This window comes from Eucyclogobius newberryi, unplaced genomic scaffold (assembly GCF_026437365.1).
Source record: "Eucyclogobius newberryi isolate DKJ021-1_F unplaced genomic scaffold, fEucNew1.0.hap1 SCAF_17, whole genome shotgun sequence".
Taxonomy (NCBI): domain Eukaryota; kingdom Metazoa; phylum Chordata; class Actinopteri; order Gobiiformes; family Gobiidae; genus Eucyclogobius; species Eucyclogobius newberryi.
The window spans coordinates 28,961,383-28,979,715 of record NW_027315801.1 but is presented as its reverse complement, the minus strand read 5'-3'; the positions used below and the strand labels follow the sequence as shown (position 1 = coordinate 28,979,715).

Sequence of the window (18,333 nt, the reverse complement as noted above, 5' to 3'; positions counted from 1 at the left end):
ATTGGGAGACATTAGGAAAGGTCGGCACTAAAATCTCCATCACAGATAGTGGAGGAGCCAAGAAAAGTAGAGGCGATAGCGATTCTTTTCTTTACTCCTCTTCAATTCAGGAAACCCGAGACTTTCAGGAGCATAAGCTATTTCAGTAAAGGAAATGACTGGAGACAAAAGCTTATCAGACAGTGACTACGGGTTTTTACTGTGTGCCAGGACAATTCAGCCACATTCCTTGTAATCCTTGACCAGTGATCTATGGGTCAAACATGGACCCTTTTTATCTCATTGACAATATTCAGAAAAGATGCATCCATCACAAATGTGCTAAAACGTGCCTGCAAATGTTTGGATTAGGTTCAAGTATTGAACAAAATGTGAACTGACAGCAGAGCAGAAATATCACTGTATGCACATTTTTTGAAAAATTACATTGCACATTTATTTTCTTGCTATATTTATTACGCTCTTTTGGCAACATTTCAGCAGCATATTATTTGTCATAGACGATATACAACATTTTCTAGTTCAGCCCATCTCTAAAGCAACCATTTCGATATATAGAAAAATGAATAATATTATTATACATTTTTCTTTATATCTCCCTGCTCTAATTATGACCAGTAGAAAAATGAAATTAAACCCATTCTCTGGTGCCACTGCTTGGGTCAAAATAATGTTCACTGGTAAGGACAATTAGGCCTTGTTTTGTCCCTAAATGAATGAATCATAAAACATGAATGAATCATAAAAATCATAGTCAGTTTATCATTTCTTTCCTCGTGTCCACTCATGTGCTGCTACATCATTTGTGATCATACAAACAAATAAAAGGTTCCCAAGTGCATTTGTGTGTGATGTGTCAGAGCGCACTGACCTCTGTCTGCAGAATGTTGGCACGCTGCTCTTTGGCGTTGAGCGACTCCTTCAGCACCTCGATGTGCTGCTTACAGTCCGAGTTCTGATTGGTCAGGGTTTCCAGCTTGGTCTGTATGGTCTGCATCTCGGTCTCCTTCTTGATCAGTTCTTGCTTCAGGTGGTCGATCTGAAATGCATGATTAAAAAAGAGGGGATTATGTTTTAGGAAGAATCAAAGAAATATCAAACAAAGCAGTTAGTCAGAGGGGAATACAAAAGCTGACCTTTCTGAACACAATTGTTCTAAGAAGATTTTTTGATTTGCTCTTGGTTCTCTTCAAGAATAATGCAACAATACAATAATTACTGAATGTTATTCTTCTAATTCTAAGTATTTTTGAAAATTACATAAGTAAAATGTTATGTATCAATGATTTAGCAATGATGAGCTTACAAAATAACAGATCACACTTTGGCTGCACTCCTTCTGAGGTTTCACATACATTGATTTTCATTTACAAAATGTATTTACTGACTCTAGTTGTAATAAATTATAGTTACGCCTGTCACAATAATATATTTGAATTCTGTGTTGTAAAAAACAAACAAACAAAAAACACGTGCAGCAAAAAATAAATATTAGAATTAAATAATAATCATAATAATTAAGTACTTTGTAGTTTTGTTTTTTCCTGTACTACGATATGATTTGAACAGTAGGCAGTTGAATAAATAACCAAAGGTACCCGATAGTACAAAAAAAAGTACCCACAATAAATACTGACCCTCAAAAATGATTATTCCATCCATCATGTATTGAACAACAAGTCAATCTAGTAATTATCGTGACATAATCAACTATTCTAATTCCCTCTGATTAGTTAAAGGCCATATCCAACCAAGAACACACAGAGAAAACATACTGTACATTCACCCCGTAGTCAATACATTCACGAAATGCCATATACTGCAGAACAGGTCAGGAACCACAAAGGAAATCAAATGCACTAACAGTGGGAGGTTTCTGCACTGGGGCTGGCTATGTGCTGAAGATTGTCATCTGTCTACTGGCGCCAAATATGCACAAGGCTGATTTTAGGAGAGATTTGTCTGATTGTGTAAGCAGTGGTCACTTCGAGACATGGGAACTGTCGACTGCGACCGACCCAAAACTAGAAAGTACACTCGGAGACAGAACCCAGGAGAGCCAGTACAGTGTAATAGGAGACACAGGGGTAAACGCTGGGGCAGTTATTAGTACTAAAGCCCCAGGATGATGGAAATGGTCCAACATTTAGTACAAGACCATGACAAATGAAATAAATGAGAGGGGGGGGTGAAGAAAACGAACAAAAATTTAAAAAAAATGAGGATGGGGTACTTCTGGTCGCTCTGTGATCCAGGGTTGTGTGGAGGGGAGGAGGAAGGTGGGAGCTGGTCTGATGGAGCTCTGAGACACACACGGAGACAAGGTCCGCTCCTAGAGACACACAGGAGACAAAAAAGACAGCAAGCGTCGGGTAATGACACAGAGCCTGCTGCCAAAGCACTTACGCCACACGCCACAACTTGCCAGAGACCTGTATGTATGTGGTCAATTGTGAAATATTCATGAGATTCAAAGAGGGAAAGAGAGAGTTGTGGTCGTGCGGTGTGTCTGTCCTCCCTGTGGTGCTGTTGTCGCACACTCTCCATACAAAGTACATGATGGTGAGTTTTTGCTCCTGACAAGTAGCCCAAAGCGGCATTGAAAAATTCCGTCAAAATTTCTCAATGAAGGCAATAAAATATAGTTTCTCTGATTATAATAACTTTGTCACTGACAGTACAGTTTGACCGCCTTCCACTTTATCATTTACAAACACCACAAGTGACCCATAATCATTTAAATATTTAGAGCACATGAAATGAATATGTGGGTTAAGGCCTGGTGGTTAGACAGTAGGTAGAAAGCTGAGACCAAGCAGAACAAGCAGCCTGAGTGATGCATTCTGGGCAAGGTCAAAACAGGTGAGGAAAGAGCTCTGTCCTCTGTCTCTGCGACCCCACATTAACCTGTCAGCCGGGCCCATTCACAAAAACATCTCTTTTATGATTGCATCAGGAACTTCCTCGCTGCACTGACAAATGCCCCGAGGGCCTCACAAAGAGCACTTTTAATAAATCCAGGGGTACATTTTCACATGCAGTTTCAGCTATCCCGACTATGCAACTAGAAGTATGAAAGTTTGCGGTCTCGGTGGTTGGGAACTTTAGTTAGCCTTTGTAAGCTCTTTTTGACAGCTGATAATAGCCCTGTAAAAAGACACTATGTAGTGCAAGGCGATAGGATGAGTATGTAACCCCACACACAGAGAGAAGAGCAGATAATGTTAGGTCTTTATTCATGAAAAGTCTAGAAATGAAGACATGCAAAACAGCAATAGAAACCAACTAAATTCTATTATTTTAAGACTTACAAACACCTGCTTCTATTGTTGTGGGCTCAGTATTATTTGAACATTAGTCAACAATATGATATGCCTTCATACATCACACAATTATTCAAATGTCAAAGAAAAAGCATGCACGCATCAGCTAGCTTGGTAAGTCTACCTTATTCTTCATGAATTTAGAATGGCTCTTGTAGACATCCACCTGCTTGAGCTCATCCTGCCTTTCGTCAGGGTGAAGCAGGCCACTGTTTTTTAACATCTGGACATCATCCTCTAAGTCCCTGATGTTCCTCTCCAGAGATGAGATTTTGGTGTCCTGAACCAGCAACAGAAAGCACGCAGAAAGCGTCAGCGACAGACTGACTGAGTATAAATAGATCAAGCTATAGACAGTGTGTGACATGTATGTGAGACATGCTTGATTAAGATAAATAGCAGACATTCAACGGATTTATTCTCATTCTGGTTAAGCTTAAGCATTTTGCCACAGTGCAATCTAGAGGCTGCTTTTCAAGCTAATGTGTGTATTCAATACACATATTCAATAAATGGTAAGTCAACGATGAAAAGTGAACTTGGTGCCAACATTGAAGAATTGCATGCAACATGTGCACAGTGGTTCACACAGTGGTCAACCACCTCAGACCAGGGCTGCTGTTGTGCTATTGAGCAAGACACCTGATCCACATTGTCTTTGTATGAATGCGGGTGTACGATTGGTCAGAGGGGCCACGCTTCCATCAGGCGGCTCCAGACAGCTCAGTTAGGTGCAATATAAGGCCAATGCATTATAGGCAAGGCAAGTTTATTTGTAGAGCACATTTCATACACAAGGCAATTCAAAGTGCTTCACACAGCAGGAAAAATGCATTAAAATCACAAAGAAATTACAGAAACAGAAATACAATAAAATTAACTAAATTAAAAATTATCAATCCAACTGATTGTCTAAACTAATAAAATCACAAACATAAAAGAGAAGAGTGCAAAGAAAAAATCCTTTCAGTCATATGCGCAGCTAAACAAAACTGTTTTTAGCTTAGATTTGAACATTGTCAGAGTAGAAGCCTGTCTCACATCTTCAGGAAGACTGTTCCAGATTTTAGCTGCATTATTATTATTATTATCATTATTATAGTATTATATAAGCACACACTCCTGTGTTTTCTCTAGTTGATTGTGTCAAATAAGGCATGCAAATGTAAAAAGCAACAACAACCACAAGAGAAAAGCAAGGCATGAATTCAAACAAATGTGCTAATTACTTTCAAACACATGCAGTTTTGTGCAGGATAATAAAATATTAAGTCATGCTAACAACACCTGTTACTCTACCTGCCAAACAATGTCAGGGTCAAAACAGAAAGGAGGGTTGGTGGTCTGTAATTAGAATAAGCACAGAAGGTTGACTGTAGAACACTACTATACTTTTATACTTTATACTAACAATTTCAAATCTAGTTATTTTTGTCCTAAATGTAACATACAGATGATCTCACATGAACACAATTTCTACAGTAACATGTGCATTCAGTTAATACGTAGAAAAATGGTATGTGTATAATAATTGTGGTTTAACAGCAAGAGTATCTTTTGGAACAAGCAGCACTGAATGCAACTGCTTTAGTGCAGGCTCTGTGTGTCAGAGACACATGTGGAGTCAACTGCATGTTTCACAGCTCTCCCAACTTCAAAGGCTTCAGAAGAGAGTGAAAGCTTCCATATGTGACATTTGAAACAAATTGAATAAGTGCTCGGCTCCACGTGGGCCAATAATATTCTTCATTTGGGCATGGCTGCCATTGAGACAAAGGGGAGCAATGAAATCCTGTTTCTGATGTGTGTTTGCAAATGGATTTACAACCTTATCCTCTACTCACACTCACTTTAACAGAACTTTAACAATGACCATAACAATAATTCTGGGAAACAGATAACATTTCAACCAATTAGACTGCCTTTTAGATATGAGAAATCCAAGCACTCTCCTAAGAGACGACCTGGCCAAGGTTTCACAGTGGGTCCTACCTTCATATCGATGACAGTCTGCAGAGCCCGGGTTTTGACCGGCTCAGCCTGGAGCTGGTTCCGACGATGGAGCTCCTGCGGAGGAACCCGGTAAAAATAAGCTTGGCGGTTCATCATCTTCACACTGACTCCCACAGACTCCAAGTTAGCCACAAAACACCCTAAGCCTTGTAATCAGCTCCTGTCCGCAGCTCTTCTTCTACACATTCAAGCTGGAGACCAACAGTACTTGAGAGCACATCTTTAACTGGACTATTTTTATAATCCAGTTGAATTTTGACGTTCTGTCGATCTTTCAAAGACTATTCCATTTCCAAAAGCAGCTTTCATCTGCATCTCTTCTCGTTGCGTTTCTGATCCCACTATTGCAGGATGGACACATCCAAGGCTATAGATTAAACATACCGGCCTCTGTTTTGACGGTTTCTTTTCTTATCAAATGTTTTCTCCCTCTGTCTCAGATGTCTCTGGCATTCAAATGCTTTTGCTTAGCAACACTTTCTGTCGGCACATGCGCCTACGTTCATTTTTTCAATAATTAATGGTATCTCTATGCCAACCTCAGACACAAACACATATTCCAGTGAATCTACTATAACAAGAAACTAGGGCATAAAAGAAAAGTTAAAGAGAGTATGTACACATATCAGTAAGTAATATTTACGCACATTCCATCTGAATAATATAAATGTTGCGTGATTACACTGTTGGTGGCAAAGCTGATGAAGACTATTGGGTTTCCATGAATATCTTTTATGTTGAAAACTCTTTATGTGAGCATCCTCCTGTCTGCACATATTATTTACAGCTTTTATTTAGCTTGGTCTAATATCACTGCTATGCCTTCTTATACAAATGTTGTCTTTGATCATGTGTTCAGGTTGTCACATGGCCTAATCTAATCATAATGTGTCATCTGTGAAATATAAGTGACTAATAATATAAAAGTGGGTAAACATTTGTAAACTTTAATTTATGGAATTATGATCTGAAGATCATGAAGATCACCAGATCTCCATAATAAGCAAAACTAAAAATGTATTTATTTGGAGGTTGTCTCTATATCATTATTAACATATTTCAGTTGGTACAGCCACTCCAAAAGCATATTGTCAAAAAAGTAGCAAGAAAAGCAAAGGGGTAACCAGTTGTACAGACTGTAGTACTAGTGATATTTGTATACGAAATGACTTGAACGGAACAGAAAACCCCTTGGCAGCAGGTCAGGCTGCACCAAAGTAAAGGTTGTTATTATTAGGCCAACAGCGACCTGGAGACTGTGGAGTGTCGATTAGGTCCAGATTTATGCCTCTCAGTGTGTGTGCAACTTGTATTCACTATAGTCAAAGAGAGGGAAATGTCCTGTCAATTCTAGCCAAACACTGCCTCTATGTGGCCATTCATAGTACTGCAACATGGGCTTCCAAATTAATAAATCTATGGATAAGAAAAAAGGGGCACAACTCCAACGACATCATCATTCAACAATAATCAAAAAAAAAGTTTTTTTTTTAATGTAGCATTCATACAATTTGTATGCACTTTATCACGTATTTGTTCATTCCTCGATATGAAGGTACCAACATCACTTATCCATAATACTGTTTGAGCTAATACAACTGTTATACTTCCTGTAGTTTCCGCTGCACAGTTACTCACCTCTTAGAGAGCATGCTCAGACACAAAACCAAAAGCACTGAACAAAAATGTTGAATGTTGACACTGACTCAAGAAAAGCAAAAGAAAGAAGAGCTGAGCTGAGCGAACAAGCTATTGACACAAAAGTGCTATATCCAAAAAAAAACTAACAACTGCATAGAATTATGGAAGTACAACAAGCAAATAAGAAAACACGACCTAAAGAAGATAGCGCTACACGCTCTCAGAGAGTGGCAGAGAAAGTCTAGGCTAAGAAGATTTAGGAGTTAAAAATAAACACCAGGTGTGAGAAGCTGGACAAGAATACACCTACTTTACTATTCTATTTGCATTTCTAAAATAGCAGCGCAAGTCACACAAATGTATACATCTGTATGTATACATTCATATAAAATGTTGTCAATTATAGAATTACTTACAGTGGGAAGAGTAACCAAAAAATTGTATTCAAATGAACGTAATGTTACTTTAAAAAAATGGTAAGCTCAAGTAGGAGAGGAGGTGGGCAATATATCTACAGTTTAATAATATTGTGAATGTAGATTGAAGATATGGAAATATGGAATAAAAGGTGATATTTCTGTACTTTAGTGATTCATTTTACAGACGTTTCACATTTGTCTGATAATTAAACCTGAACTAATATGTTTAAAGACATGTTTTAACACATGTTTACTCGATTGATTAACATTGTCAGACTATCTTTAGTTTATTTATTTATTTTCATCCAGGCAGTTCAATTGAGAACTAATTATCAACGTGTGAATAACAACGACCAGGTCAAGAGGCAGCAGCACAAAGACAAGGGGCGTACAATATTGTTATTGGAGACTCCAGAAAACCCCTGACCCACCCTTAAGTAGGAGTCAAAATACACAGTCTGAAAATAACTCCAAGAAGTACAATTTTATCAAAAGAAATCAACTGAAGTAGATATAAGTGATTAAAGGTAACACTGCCATGCACTAGACACTCACCTCTCTGGTGTGCATGTTTTCCAGCTGCACTTCAGCCTCTTGCGTTGCCGTGGAGATAACTCCAGTCCTTTGCCCCCGGGTCCTTTGGTTCGGACTCTGGCCTTGCAGCATCTCCAGCATCCTTTGGATGCTCTCGTCCCGGGCCCCCAGTGTCTGCTTCTGACAGTCAATCCTCGTCTCCATCTCCTCCATGGTTTTCTTAAGCATGAACAGCTCTTTGGCCTGACGGTCGTGCTCTGACTGTAAGCGGAAGTAGTTCCCCGCAGACGAGTCCAGAGGAGGAGGTGAAGAGCAGCCATCACAGCCGGGCACCTGGCAGGGGGTCAAGAGATGCTGGTAACTCGGGCTCTGTGCTGAAGCTGAGCCATGGACCGGGCTGTAAAGAGTTGTGTTGGGACTTTTTGTAGGTCCTGAATGAGGGGTGTTGGTTAAAGTCACTCTCTGAGCAGATCCCACTGGGCTGCACCCATAAGCAGGGCTGTGGATAATAATGTCTGCTTCTTGTGGTCTTAAATTCAGAGTGTTGGATGGGCTGTGTTTGGGGCTTTTTTTGGGTTCGAGGCTCTGGAGGTGACAGGGACTCTGTCTGGGACTGTGGTCGCCTCTGGGCTCTTGGTCCAAAATGAGGTCTTGGTGGGGGATTGAGTTTCCTTGGTGGCATTGATGCTTCAAACGATTGTTCATGTCTCTGTGTGCTCTGATCTCCTCTTGAAGCTCATGGACGGTCAGCGGAATCTGCAATGGAAAAGAAAAGGAACAAGATATTTGGTATATCGCATTTAATATTTGTACAGTTATGTTACGAGTTATGAGTATGAAAGTTGCTTGAACCAGACCTTGTTTTTTTGGATTCCCACTGATGGAAAAACCTGAGGAAAATATAAAGCAGTGTTGAAATGTTGACAATAAATAATAAATAAACTACACCATTCTAAAAAGGAATACTGTATATACGTATGGTTACCACTTCGAACCAGGAGGAGGTGATATTTTTCTTGGAAATGAATGGGAAACTCAGGAATGACTCACGGTTGCTGTAGCAGAGGGCAAATGGACAAACATGAGGAGATGATGAAAAATGAGACATTAATGAAACATGAATTGGACCAGATTTTTGTGGGAAATGTATCCATTAGGGACACTGTAGTCTATTACAAATCCCAAAAAGAGATATAGGGAAAGTAATCTATCCAGCTAAAGGACGACTGTATGTGTGCACAGTCTGGCCTGGAGGACAAAGTATGTAATTCATAAATAAGATACACACACAGCGTTAAAATAGACAGATGGAGGACAACAGGGAGAAAAGGGAAAAAACACAGCTGAAGGAAAAGGTGACACTTTCTATGCTAATGCCTAAGTTGTCCTGGCCCACGGCTCGTCCAGAAACGTTTAAAAGGGCAAATACTAAAATTTTGAATTAAAAAGGAGAACGATAAGAAATGTGTATAAGCCAGGACAGTGGGGGTACAGATAAAACACAAAAAAGAGAAATAGTCTTCCTTTGGGCTGATTCGAACAATAACATTGAGGCAAGGGGAAGAAAAACTGCATGTCCCTGTTGTTTTCTTTATCATGGTCATTTGTAGGTTATCACACCCTTTTACTTTCAATTCCTTTAAACTGTTAATTCATAATTTACTTCTGAAAAGGAACATTTTTGGCAACTACAATATAAGGCGGAATATAGCTATAAATATTGCTGATGAACAATAGGCATTTCATAAAGAGATTATAGCAGGCTCCTATGATAGCAATATCTACTGCATATTACTATTTAATATCAGTAACACTGCCCTCCAGAGCAGTGGTATTTTCTACATATTTAGAGCAAGTCTATGTTAAGTCTATCATGAAATTTGTCAACAGAAACATCACAAGCATCTTCAACATATCATTAGTCACCTGCACTTCCTCATTGTTCCTGCTCTGGTCTTGGTGGTTCCTGCTCTGGTCTTGGTGGTTCCTGCTCTGGTCTTGGTGGTTCCTGCTCTGGTCTTGGTGGTTCCTGCACTGGTCTTGGTGGTTCCTGCACTGGTCTTGGTGGTTCCTGTACTGGTCTTTCAGAATGGAGCCTCTCATTCTGTCCTCTCGCATGAGCCCTCTGCTTTGCTTCATCTCAGAGCTGCTCCACACACAGGCACTGTTCGTGTTAGGACCAAGTTTTTCTTCTCTTCCTCCATCCATTTCCCGCTTTAGGTGATCATTCTCTCGCCTCAGTTCTCTCAGCTGAGTATGTAGATCAAAGGTAGATGCCTCCACTCGTCCATCTGAAAGCTGCAGATTCTGTGGATGTCTACCAGGCTGACGCTGGAGACTATATGTATTTTGAGTGCTCTGATCTCCATAATGGCTTGATTGTGGAGGTGATCCAGACGAGGCTATGTTGGGGCTGCTGCCGGAGGCTGCTGGTCGTGCAGGGTGGGAGTGGTTAGTGCTCCGACCTAGAGTCATAATGCCTTTGGGATGCCCACTGGATTGCTCTAAAGGATCACAGTCGCTGGGATACATCGTGCCTGAAGTTGCATAAGCAGCACTTAAAGACTGTATGTTCTCCATGGAGTGGGTCTTTCCTCCCGGGCCAGTTGTCAGGCTGTTGGTTGGTTTCACTGTGGTCTGTTTCACCTTCAAACTGGGTCTTAAAAGTGACCCTGGTCCTGCTGGTTTTGAGCTTGGTGCAGACGGACCCCCTGACACCGAGCCTGGCTCTAGACCAGAGCGGCAGCCTGGGGTGGAGGTTAAAGTCTTGCCTTTCGCATGTTTAGGGGTTCTTGAGAAGCGAGGAGGGGGCACACTGGCAGCAGCATGTCCACTACTCTTTGACACAGCAGACAGCTTGCTCTGAGCAGGTTTGGCTCGAATATTTATAGGCATTTCTGTATGACAATCATCTATATCCAACTAAAATATACAAACATGAATTGTCATTTAACAAAGTTAAGGCTGTCAGTCACCATCTGTGCAATAACTTTTTCCATTTTCCTGACACGATGCTGAATTTTGTTCAGCCTTTGGAGAGCAGTGCAATAGTTGACAACAGGCATCAAAGGTAAAGGCTTTTTTCAAGACTTTGCAGGACATCATGGAATCTGGAAAAAAAATGTAAAAGCACAAGTCAAAGTAACATGGACATCATTTATGGTTAAAATAAATCTGGACACCTCCTTCTACATTGAGCTGCAATTCACTCAGCCTTTATTTTTAATTATATATCAGCAGAGTGTATCTGTGATGGGCAGGTCTGGGTTCTAAATAAAGGTATCGCATCGGCCATGCAAAAACCCATATTGTTTGATCTCAGGTTCCACAATAAACGATTAAATGTTTATCATAAAAGATACATCAGTTCTGTACCATTAGGGCCAGTGGCACAGAAAGCATAGGAAAATCCAAACCATAATCCCTCCTCTAATCCAAGAGGATTGGGTGCAGGGAATCACAGCAGTGATACAACTGAGAGATTGGTTGGTGATGTCTGTCAGTCATAACAAAGCTGCCATTCTTACATGCATCACAGACATGGTTAGTCAAGTCTGGATGCAGCCTACTTACACAGAGATATAGCAGGCCTAACACAGTGCTGATCTTATTAGTACAAATAAATAAACAGCTGTATAAGAAATATAAGCAGAAACGTTAATCTAAGAGACTATAAACACACATATCCTACATGGGGATAAACAAAATAGTCAGAGAAACACGGTAGTCATTCAGCAACTTTTAAATTCAATTCAAGCCTCTTCAAAAATTGGACATCAATTATTAATGAATTAACACAATGATAGCAAACTAAAGAGACATGCGGTCAAAGTAAAGTGCACTTTGCTCAGAGTAAAGTAGTTTCTGTGTCGTTACCCTGAACAAAAGCGTGAAATGACAGCTCCCGACTCGATCTCTACTACAACCGCGCCATTAAGGATTAGTTTCTTGCTCATACACATGGCTATGGGAATTTGAGTTTGGTTCAAGCTAGAATATTACATAATAATTAATCTTCTACGCAAAATTTAAAAAAAAAACACCATATCCATCAAAATTCGCAAACGGAGTGATGTGCATATCTCACCTGTGCAATAAGTGTCCCGCTGCTGAAAGCGTGAACCTCAGAGCGGCTCCATGATGTCACCGGCTCAGCTGTGACCTGTCCCGACCAACAATGTGACCAACAATGTGACCAACAGGCAGCATCCCCATCCCCATCCTCATCCTCAGCCTCATCCTCAGCCTCATCCTCAGCCTCATCCTCAGCCTCAGCTCCAGATGCACGCGCTCGTTTCACTTGTGGCGACGTCGACGTTTACTAAACAGCCACGAGGCGCATAATAAAATGTAAAAGTACTAAAATGTAGGCTCGGCTTATGTCAAATAATACAGTATAACTCGGGTCTTGTTGCGGTAGTTGTGCGGATATTCGACATGTTGGTCACATGATGGAGCCGGACGCACGGAAAGCGAGTTCCCTTGACGTGCGATGATAGAATATAATGTAGAGGCAAATGTTCCGTGTGAGCTTTACAGGGACCGTCAACAAATGACCGTACGTGGACAAAAGAGAAAACAATGTTTTTTTTGCTCTCTATTTCTTTTTAAAGTTGAAAAATGAATTAGTCAAATCAACATAAAATGTCACATGCGGCATATGAATGACATATGGATTATTCATGTATCTTATTTAGCATTTATTTTTATTTTATTTTTATACTTTTTGGCAAGAAATGTAGTTTTTTTTTTCAATAACGTTTATGTTTTGTAACACTCCAAACTAGCTCTCCAACTAATTCTAGATGATAAGGAGGATTGGGTACAGCTAATTATTACTTTTCTTAATAAATATTCTTTGGTCCCTAAAGACCACACCGAACAACTTCACCTTTGAACTTTCACGGTATATCCTCTACCCACTTACACATAGTAAAATAAATAAAGGCAAGTAGCGACAATTTGTACTCCCCATTGTATTTACATATTTGTTAGATTTGTTACACTATACACAAATTATATTCTAAGAATAATGTAAAACATACAAAAGCATTTAAAAAAAATAAAAAAACAAAAAACGACTTATCATAAACTGTTTAATAAACATTTGAGAAGGGAAGTTGCTTTTGCGTGCAGACAGACAGCTTTTAACCACATGCATGAGTCATCTGAAGTATTAACATTCATTAACCATTACATTATAGGCAACTTTCTCAAGAAACCTGTGATATTCTCTACATTAATATTTGCACATTTAAGAAGGAAACAGATATATTACAGATAAACGACCTGCAAAGTGTACAGCAGACCTACAGTATAGTTATACAAAACCTTCACTCATTTTTTGGTCATAAAACTTGAGGTTGTCCAAAGACAATGCCATCCTCATATCATTCCAGAACAACGGTTGAGCCTTTGGGTTTTTCGGCCAGGACAAAACCGACCTCTTGCACAGTCTCCTTCTCAGCTGCAGATATTTGAGTTTTGGAAACAAGTCGTCCAACAGCACCAGTACAGCGGAGTCAACCTGGGAGGGACACAATAGTGGATGTTGAACTCCACACTGTGCATAACAACATACAAAATGTTCTCACCTTTTCATCCAGAAGTCTCTGCTGGACCATGAAGAAGGCCTGGCGTATCACCCCGTTCGCTGTGTCTGCTCCCCCGGACAAGACAAACACCGTCTTCACACTCTTGTAGACAGCATTGTGCAGATTCTCAATACATGACAGTCCTGGGATCCAGTCCCTCTCTTCCAAACAGAGGCTAAATCTGCGGTGCTCCGTGTTTTCCAAATGCCAAATCATCTCGTTGTAAACCCAGTCTCTCACAGCATCGTTTTTAGTGTCGAACAACACAAAAGCATCATAATGGTGTTTGGAGTCACTTCCTGCTATCTGAGAGTAACCCCTGTATCCTGCCCAGAGCACCTGGAGGCTGTACCACAAGTCCCAGCTGTAGAGATGATTCAGCAGGGGAAGAGCTGTCAGCATCAGGCACAACAAGGTACTCAAAAGGATGGCCAGTTCTCCATATTGGTCCTGGCAGGAACTCTGTCCTGCCAGTCGGAGAATACTTCTCCCTTGTTGTGATTCCGGAAACCCACATTGTACCAAAGTGGTGAGATGAGGGATCTCGATTGTAGTTTTACTCAAAAAGTCTGCAAACCAAGCTGTGTGGCAGTCACATCTAAAGGGGTTCCAATGGAGGGTGAGTTTACCAAGAGTGCTATCATTTTTTAAATGGACTGAGAATGTTTCATGTTTAAACTCCTTTATCTGATTGCTATGGAGATATAAACTACGTAATGATTTAATGTTTGAGAAGAAGAGGTCAGGAGTAGAAGCAATCCAATTACTGCTGAGGTCCAATGTGGAAAGATTGGCTCCAAACTCAATCGTTGGTGGCAAGACATGAATGCGATTGTGACTAAGATCCAAATATTCTAAATGGAGTAATGTGGACAGGTTTTGCCATGGGAAACTGCTTAGTTGATTTCTGCTGATTTTAAGAAATCTAATGCTTGTTGGGAAGTTACACCAAATGTTTGGTAAAATTTGAGTTAGATGATTATCAGAAATGTCAAGATGAGTCAAATTTGTCAGATTTTGGAAAAAATTGTTGTAGTTATAATTGTCTGTTTCCCACATAATACCCAAGTGATTGCCATTGAAATATAAGTAGTTTAAGGAACTACTGATAAGCGTCTTACTTATACGCATCCCAATATGGTTGTTTGTTAAGCTCAACGCGGATAATTCTGTCAAGTCATTAATGAACTCAAAATCATGACCCATTCCCTTCAAGTTAAAATGAAAATCATTATTACTAAGGTCCAACACCTTAAGGGTGTTTTTGAGTTCACTGAAAGCCCCACGGTAATAGAGATCAAATCTATTGTATGACAAATCAAGAAAAGCCAACTTTGTCATGTTTGTAAAGAACCCATTCTTTAAAGCCTGATTCATGTAGTTAAAGGAAAGGTCAACGCAAACAGCATTCTCCATCCCTTTAAATACATCTTGGTCAAGAAAGAGAATATCATTTGCGGAGACATTAAAGGTCAGTGTATTGTTGCAGATCTTTTTTCTAAAGTTTGCTATAGTTAAGAATTCCGTTTCCTTGTCTGGCATTGTATTTGGCAGGTCTCGTTGTGGGCTGTACTCGACAGTGGGGACTTCGCCTTCCATTTGTACAAAGAGTGGCTCAGCGTGTGGATATGCATGTGGCTCGCGACACAAACTGACACCTTTAAGCATGTTTTGTGAAACGTCAATGGTTCTGATTGATGGTAATGTGCTGAGAGCGGTCATATCGCAGCTGTGGAGGAAGTTCAAAGACAGGTCTAGAGTTGTTAGATTGTGAAGTTTAGATAGAACTTTATAGCTATCATCTGACAACTTTACAAAGAAATACCCAGTAAGTTTTAGAGTATGTAGGCCAGATATTTCTGCAAGATGTGACGAAAGGTTGAGTTCAGGGTATGTTAATTTAGGCTCATAGTTATAGATAAGACTGATCCATGTTAACTTTTTCAGCTCTGCAAAGAATGTACCATTTTGAATCTCAGCACTAAGAAAATTGTCAGACAAATCCAACCTTCTCAATTTGGTTAAAGGTGTAAATAAACCCTTTGGAAATGTCCTTAGTGAGTTCCCTCTTAAGCTGAGATAGGCAATGGAACTATTTTGACTAAAAAGGGACTTTGAGTTTAGTTGCAAAGAAGCATCATTCGGACATGGAAAGCAAGGTCTTACTGCATGGTCACAGCGCTGGCAATTCCACTCCAAACTCAGATAAACCAGTCGGGTGAAATTCTCAAATGTATAATTTGGTATTTCCGTAATTGTGTTTTCTTTTAGATCGAGATGTTCAAGTGTGGCGGGCAATCCTTTGGGAACCGTTATGAGATTATTATACCCCAAAGTCAAATTTTTTAACTTGGGTAGATGTTTAAAAACATCCTCACTTATGTGGAAAGACTGTTTGCAGCCGTTGGCATAATAGCAATTCTTTGAGAACAAAAGGATCTCAAGATTCGGGGCTTTCAAGCTGTTGATGTGAAATATGTTGTTACTCCGGACATCCAAATGCTTTAGACTTTTTGGTAACCGGGGGAGAGATGTGAGGCTGTTTCCGTAAAGAGAGAGTTTCTCAAGCTTTTTAAGAGTTGTGAAAGTGTCATTGTCAATTTCCAGCGTGTATGGCTTCAGTACTTGACAACTGGGAATACAATTTACGTTTAAAGTCCGAAGGTTTGGAACGCCCTGAAAAGAAAGTAGTTGTAGTCGTCTTATCTTCGTATTACTCAAATTCAGCAGTGTTACATTCTTTGAGTGGAACAAGGGGACGTGGTCGAGCTGCGTGTCAGAGCAGTTTACTGCATTGCCTTTGACATCACATGGGAAGAAGTTCATGTTTATAGTCCAAATCATTGGGAGATATCCCAGCAACAAAACGGATACTAACAGAACCTGAAAAAGGAAAACAGTATCTTAATTACAGCCTATACTCTGCACATATGAAATATTATCCCTATTAAAACTACAGTATTTTTTCGGACTATAAGTCGCACCAGCCAAAAAATGCATAATAGAGAAGAAAAAAACATACATAAGTTGCACTGGAGTGTGAAATGCGGTTGCAAGTGTGAAAATAACAAATTATATCAGATATAAGTCGCTCCGGAGTATAAGTATAAATATAAGTTACACACTGGCCAAAACTATGAAAAACGGTGTGACTTATAGTCTGGAAAATACAGTAATTGTAATGATGGATGGAGGAACACTTTCAGGGTACGTGCCTATGTAATAAAATAAGATTTAAAAACAGCTTTGTCAAGATATTTACCAATTAAGGAGTGCAGCGTGAGTGGTGCTAGGGACATAAGTTACATAACGAATATAATTGCGTAACTTGAGCTGTTTGTTTTTTCCGTATCCATGGAGACATATATGAAACGAACAAAGAACCTCTGAAATCAAACTGAAACTTTCTACACCACTTGCAGCTGTACATGCATGAAGGGTTTCCAATGAAAATACTTCAAAAGGATTATTCACAGATACTGTCATGTTTTTGCATAATTATGGCTCTATTATTATGTTCAAAGATACTGTTGTGTTGTGAAGCCCAGCCCTAGTTTCTCTCACCACTTGCATGTCAACATTCCTCCCATTTAAAAGTCATGTAGGCAACAGGACAGGACAGGCAAGTGCAGCCGGACGCAGTGTCGCGAGTTTGAATCCCAACTCCGACAGTTTACTGCATTAAACATGACTCCTTTTATATTATTTATATTTATTCTATATGTATTTTCTCTCTTTGTATGCCACAACCCAATAAATGCAGTAAAATCTTCCAGCTAGTCCAGACCAAGCCAAGCACCAGCTCTGGAGATGTGTCCCAGAACGCTGCACTAGTGACCACTGCTCCATTGGGTCAAATGCAGAGGACAAATAAGTGCACCTTAACCTTAACCACAGCACATTATGAGCCATTCTTAGAGTACAGAATTTTGTACTCATTCACAGAGTACAAAAATATGACTGAAAAGACATTTAATTACAATGTTTTTTTATATAGCAGGGAATTTAGATATTAGGAATTGTAGAATGTGTGTAGAAATTAAACAAGGATGCACACTTACCATTGTTTGCGGCGCAGTTGAATGTAATGTGGAAACAAGAGGATTGAGAATTCCTCTTGGTTTTTGGTGCCGTGTTCTATGTGAACGGGAAGTGAAAATGTTGCAATTTATATCTATGTCACGTGACTTGTGAGGGATTGTCCAACTCCAGACTTAATACGATCATCATGTTTCTAGTTCCCTTCTCAAACCATTTGATCTGCACTTTCTATTAGACAAGAAGTAACAGAATTTGTGATTAGAAAGTGTGTTCCTGAATTAAGGGTAATTTTAAGTTACCAAATTGCTCCATTTATGCTTAACATTTACCTTAAAGTGTGCTAAAATAGTGTAGGCTGCTCATCCAAAAAATGCATTTAGGGGCAGATCTAGAGTGAAAATTTTCATTTAATTTAAAACTGCAGTAAACTAGGTATTTAAAACAGACGTCTATGGGAGAAATCTTGTATGTAACAGTAGCAGTAGTTTCCTTGTAGTATGTGCATATATCTCACTGATAGTTATATTACTCAATAATAGCAATTATATCCAGGGGTCATTTGTTAAATTTGCATAATTGTAGTTTGCAGCAAAAAAACATTTCAAAAATTGGTTTAAAAATAATCCCAGTTTGAACTTTTTTCCCCAAACTTGAACTAAAAAATCTCCTAAAGTCCACATTTCCACTAATTATCCACATTAATAGTCCAGTCACATAGTCAAGAGTAAAATTGTAAGTCCTAAAATTGAATAATATAACAAAAAGTGG

The 18,333-nt window shown here is 39.5% G+C and overlaps 2 protein-coding genes across 2 annotated transcripts in view; both read right to left on the bottom strand.

The window, feature by feature from the left end:
- LOC140363606 (ERC protein 2-like) overlaps nt 1–10,889 on the bottom strand; it is a 99,514-nt gene extending 88,625 nt beyond the window's left edge. Inside the window, exons 1-6 of the mRNA XM_072450239.1 lie at nt 9,857–10,889; nt 7,952–8,686; nt 5,316–5,390; nt 4,623–4,667; nt 3,448–3,603; nt 872–1,039 (exon numbers count right to left, since the gene is read on the bottom strand). Coding sequence (XP_072306340.1) covers nt 872–1,039; nt 3,448–3,603; nt 4,623–4,667; nt 5,316–5,390; nt 7,952–8,686; nt 9,857–10,825 — 2,148 coding nt within the window. The 5' untranslated portion in view covers nt 10,826–10,889. The remainder of the gene's footprint in view (nt 1–871; nt 1,040–3,447; nt 3,604–4,622; nt 4,668–5,315; nt 5,391–7,951; nt 8,687–9,856) is intronic.
- Nucleotides 10,890–13,052: 2,163 nt separating this feature from the next.
- Nucleotides 13,053–16,402, bottom strand: tlr9 (toll-like receptor 9). The gene is made up of 2 exons (XM_072449827.1): nt 13,525–16,402; nt 13,053–13,457 (listed from the first exon to the last, which is right to left on the bottom strand). The coding sequence occupies exons 1-2, from the start codon at nt 16,366–16,368 to the stop codon at nt 13,251–13,253; spliced, it is 3,051 nt and encodes a 1,016-aa protein (XP_072305928.1). The 5' UTR covers nt 16,369–16,402; the 3' UTR covers nt 13,053–13,250.
- Nucleotides 16,403–18,333: the final 1,931 nt, after the last annotated feature.

Excerpts from the sequence above, each read along its gene's own strand:
- tlr9 (XM_072449827.1), bottom strand. The coding sequence starts at position 16,368 with ATGATTTGGACTATAAACATGAACTTCTTCCCATGTGATGTCAAAGGC. Across the intron at positions 13,458-13,524 it reads AGAGACTTCTGGATGAAAAG|GTTGACTCCGCTGTACTGGT; the intron begins GTGAGAACATTT and ends TGTCCCTCCCAG.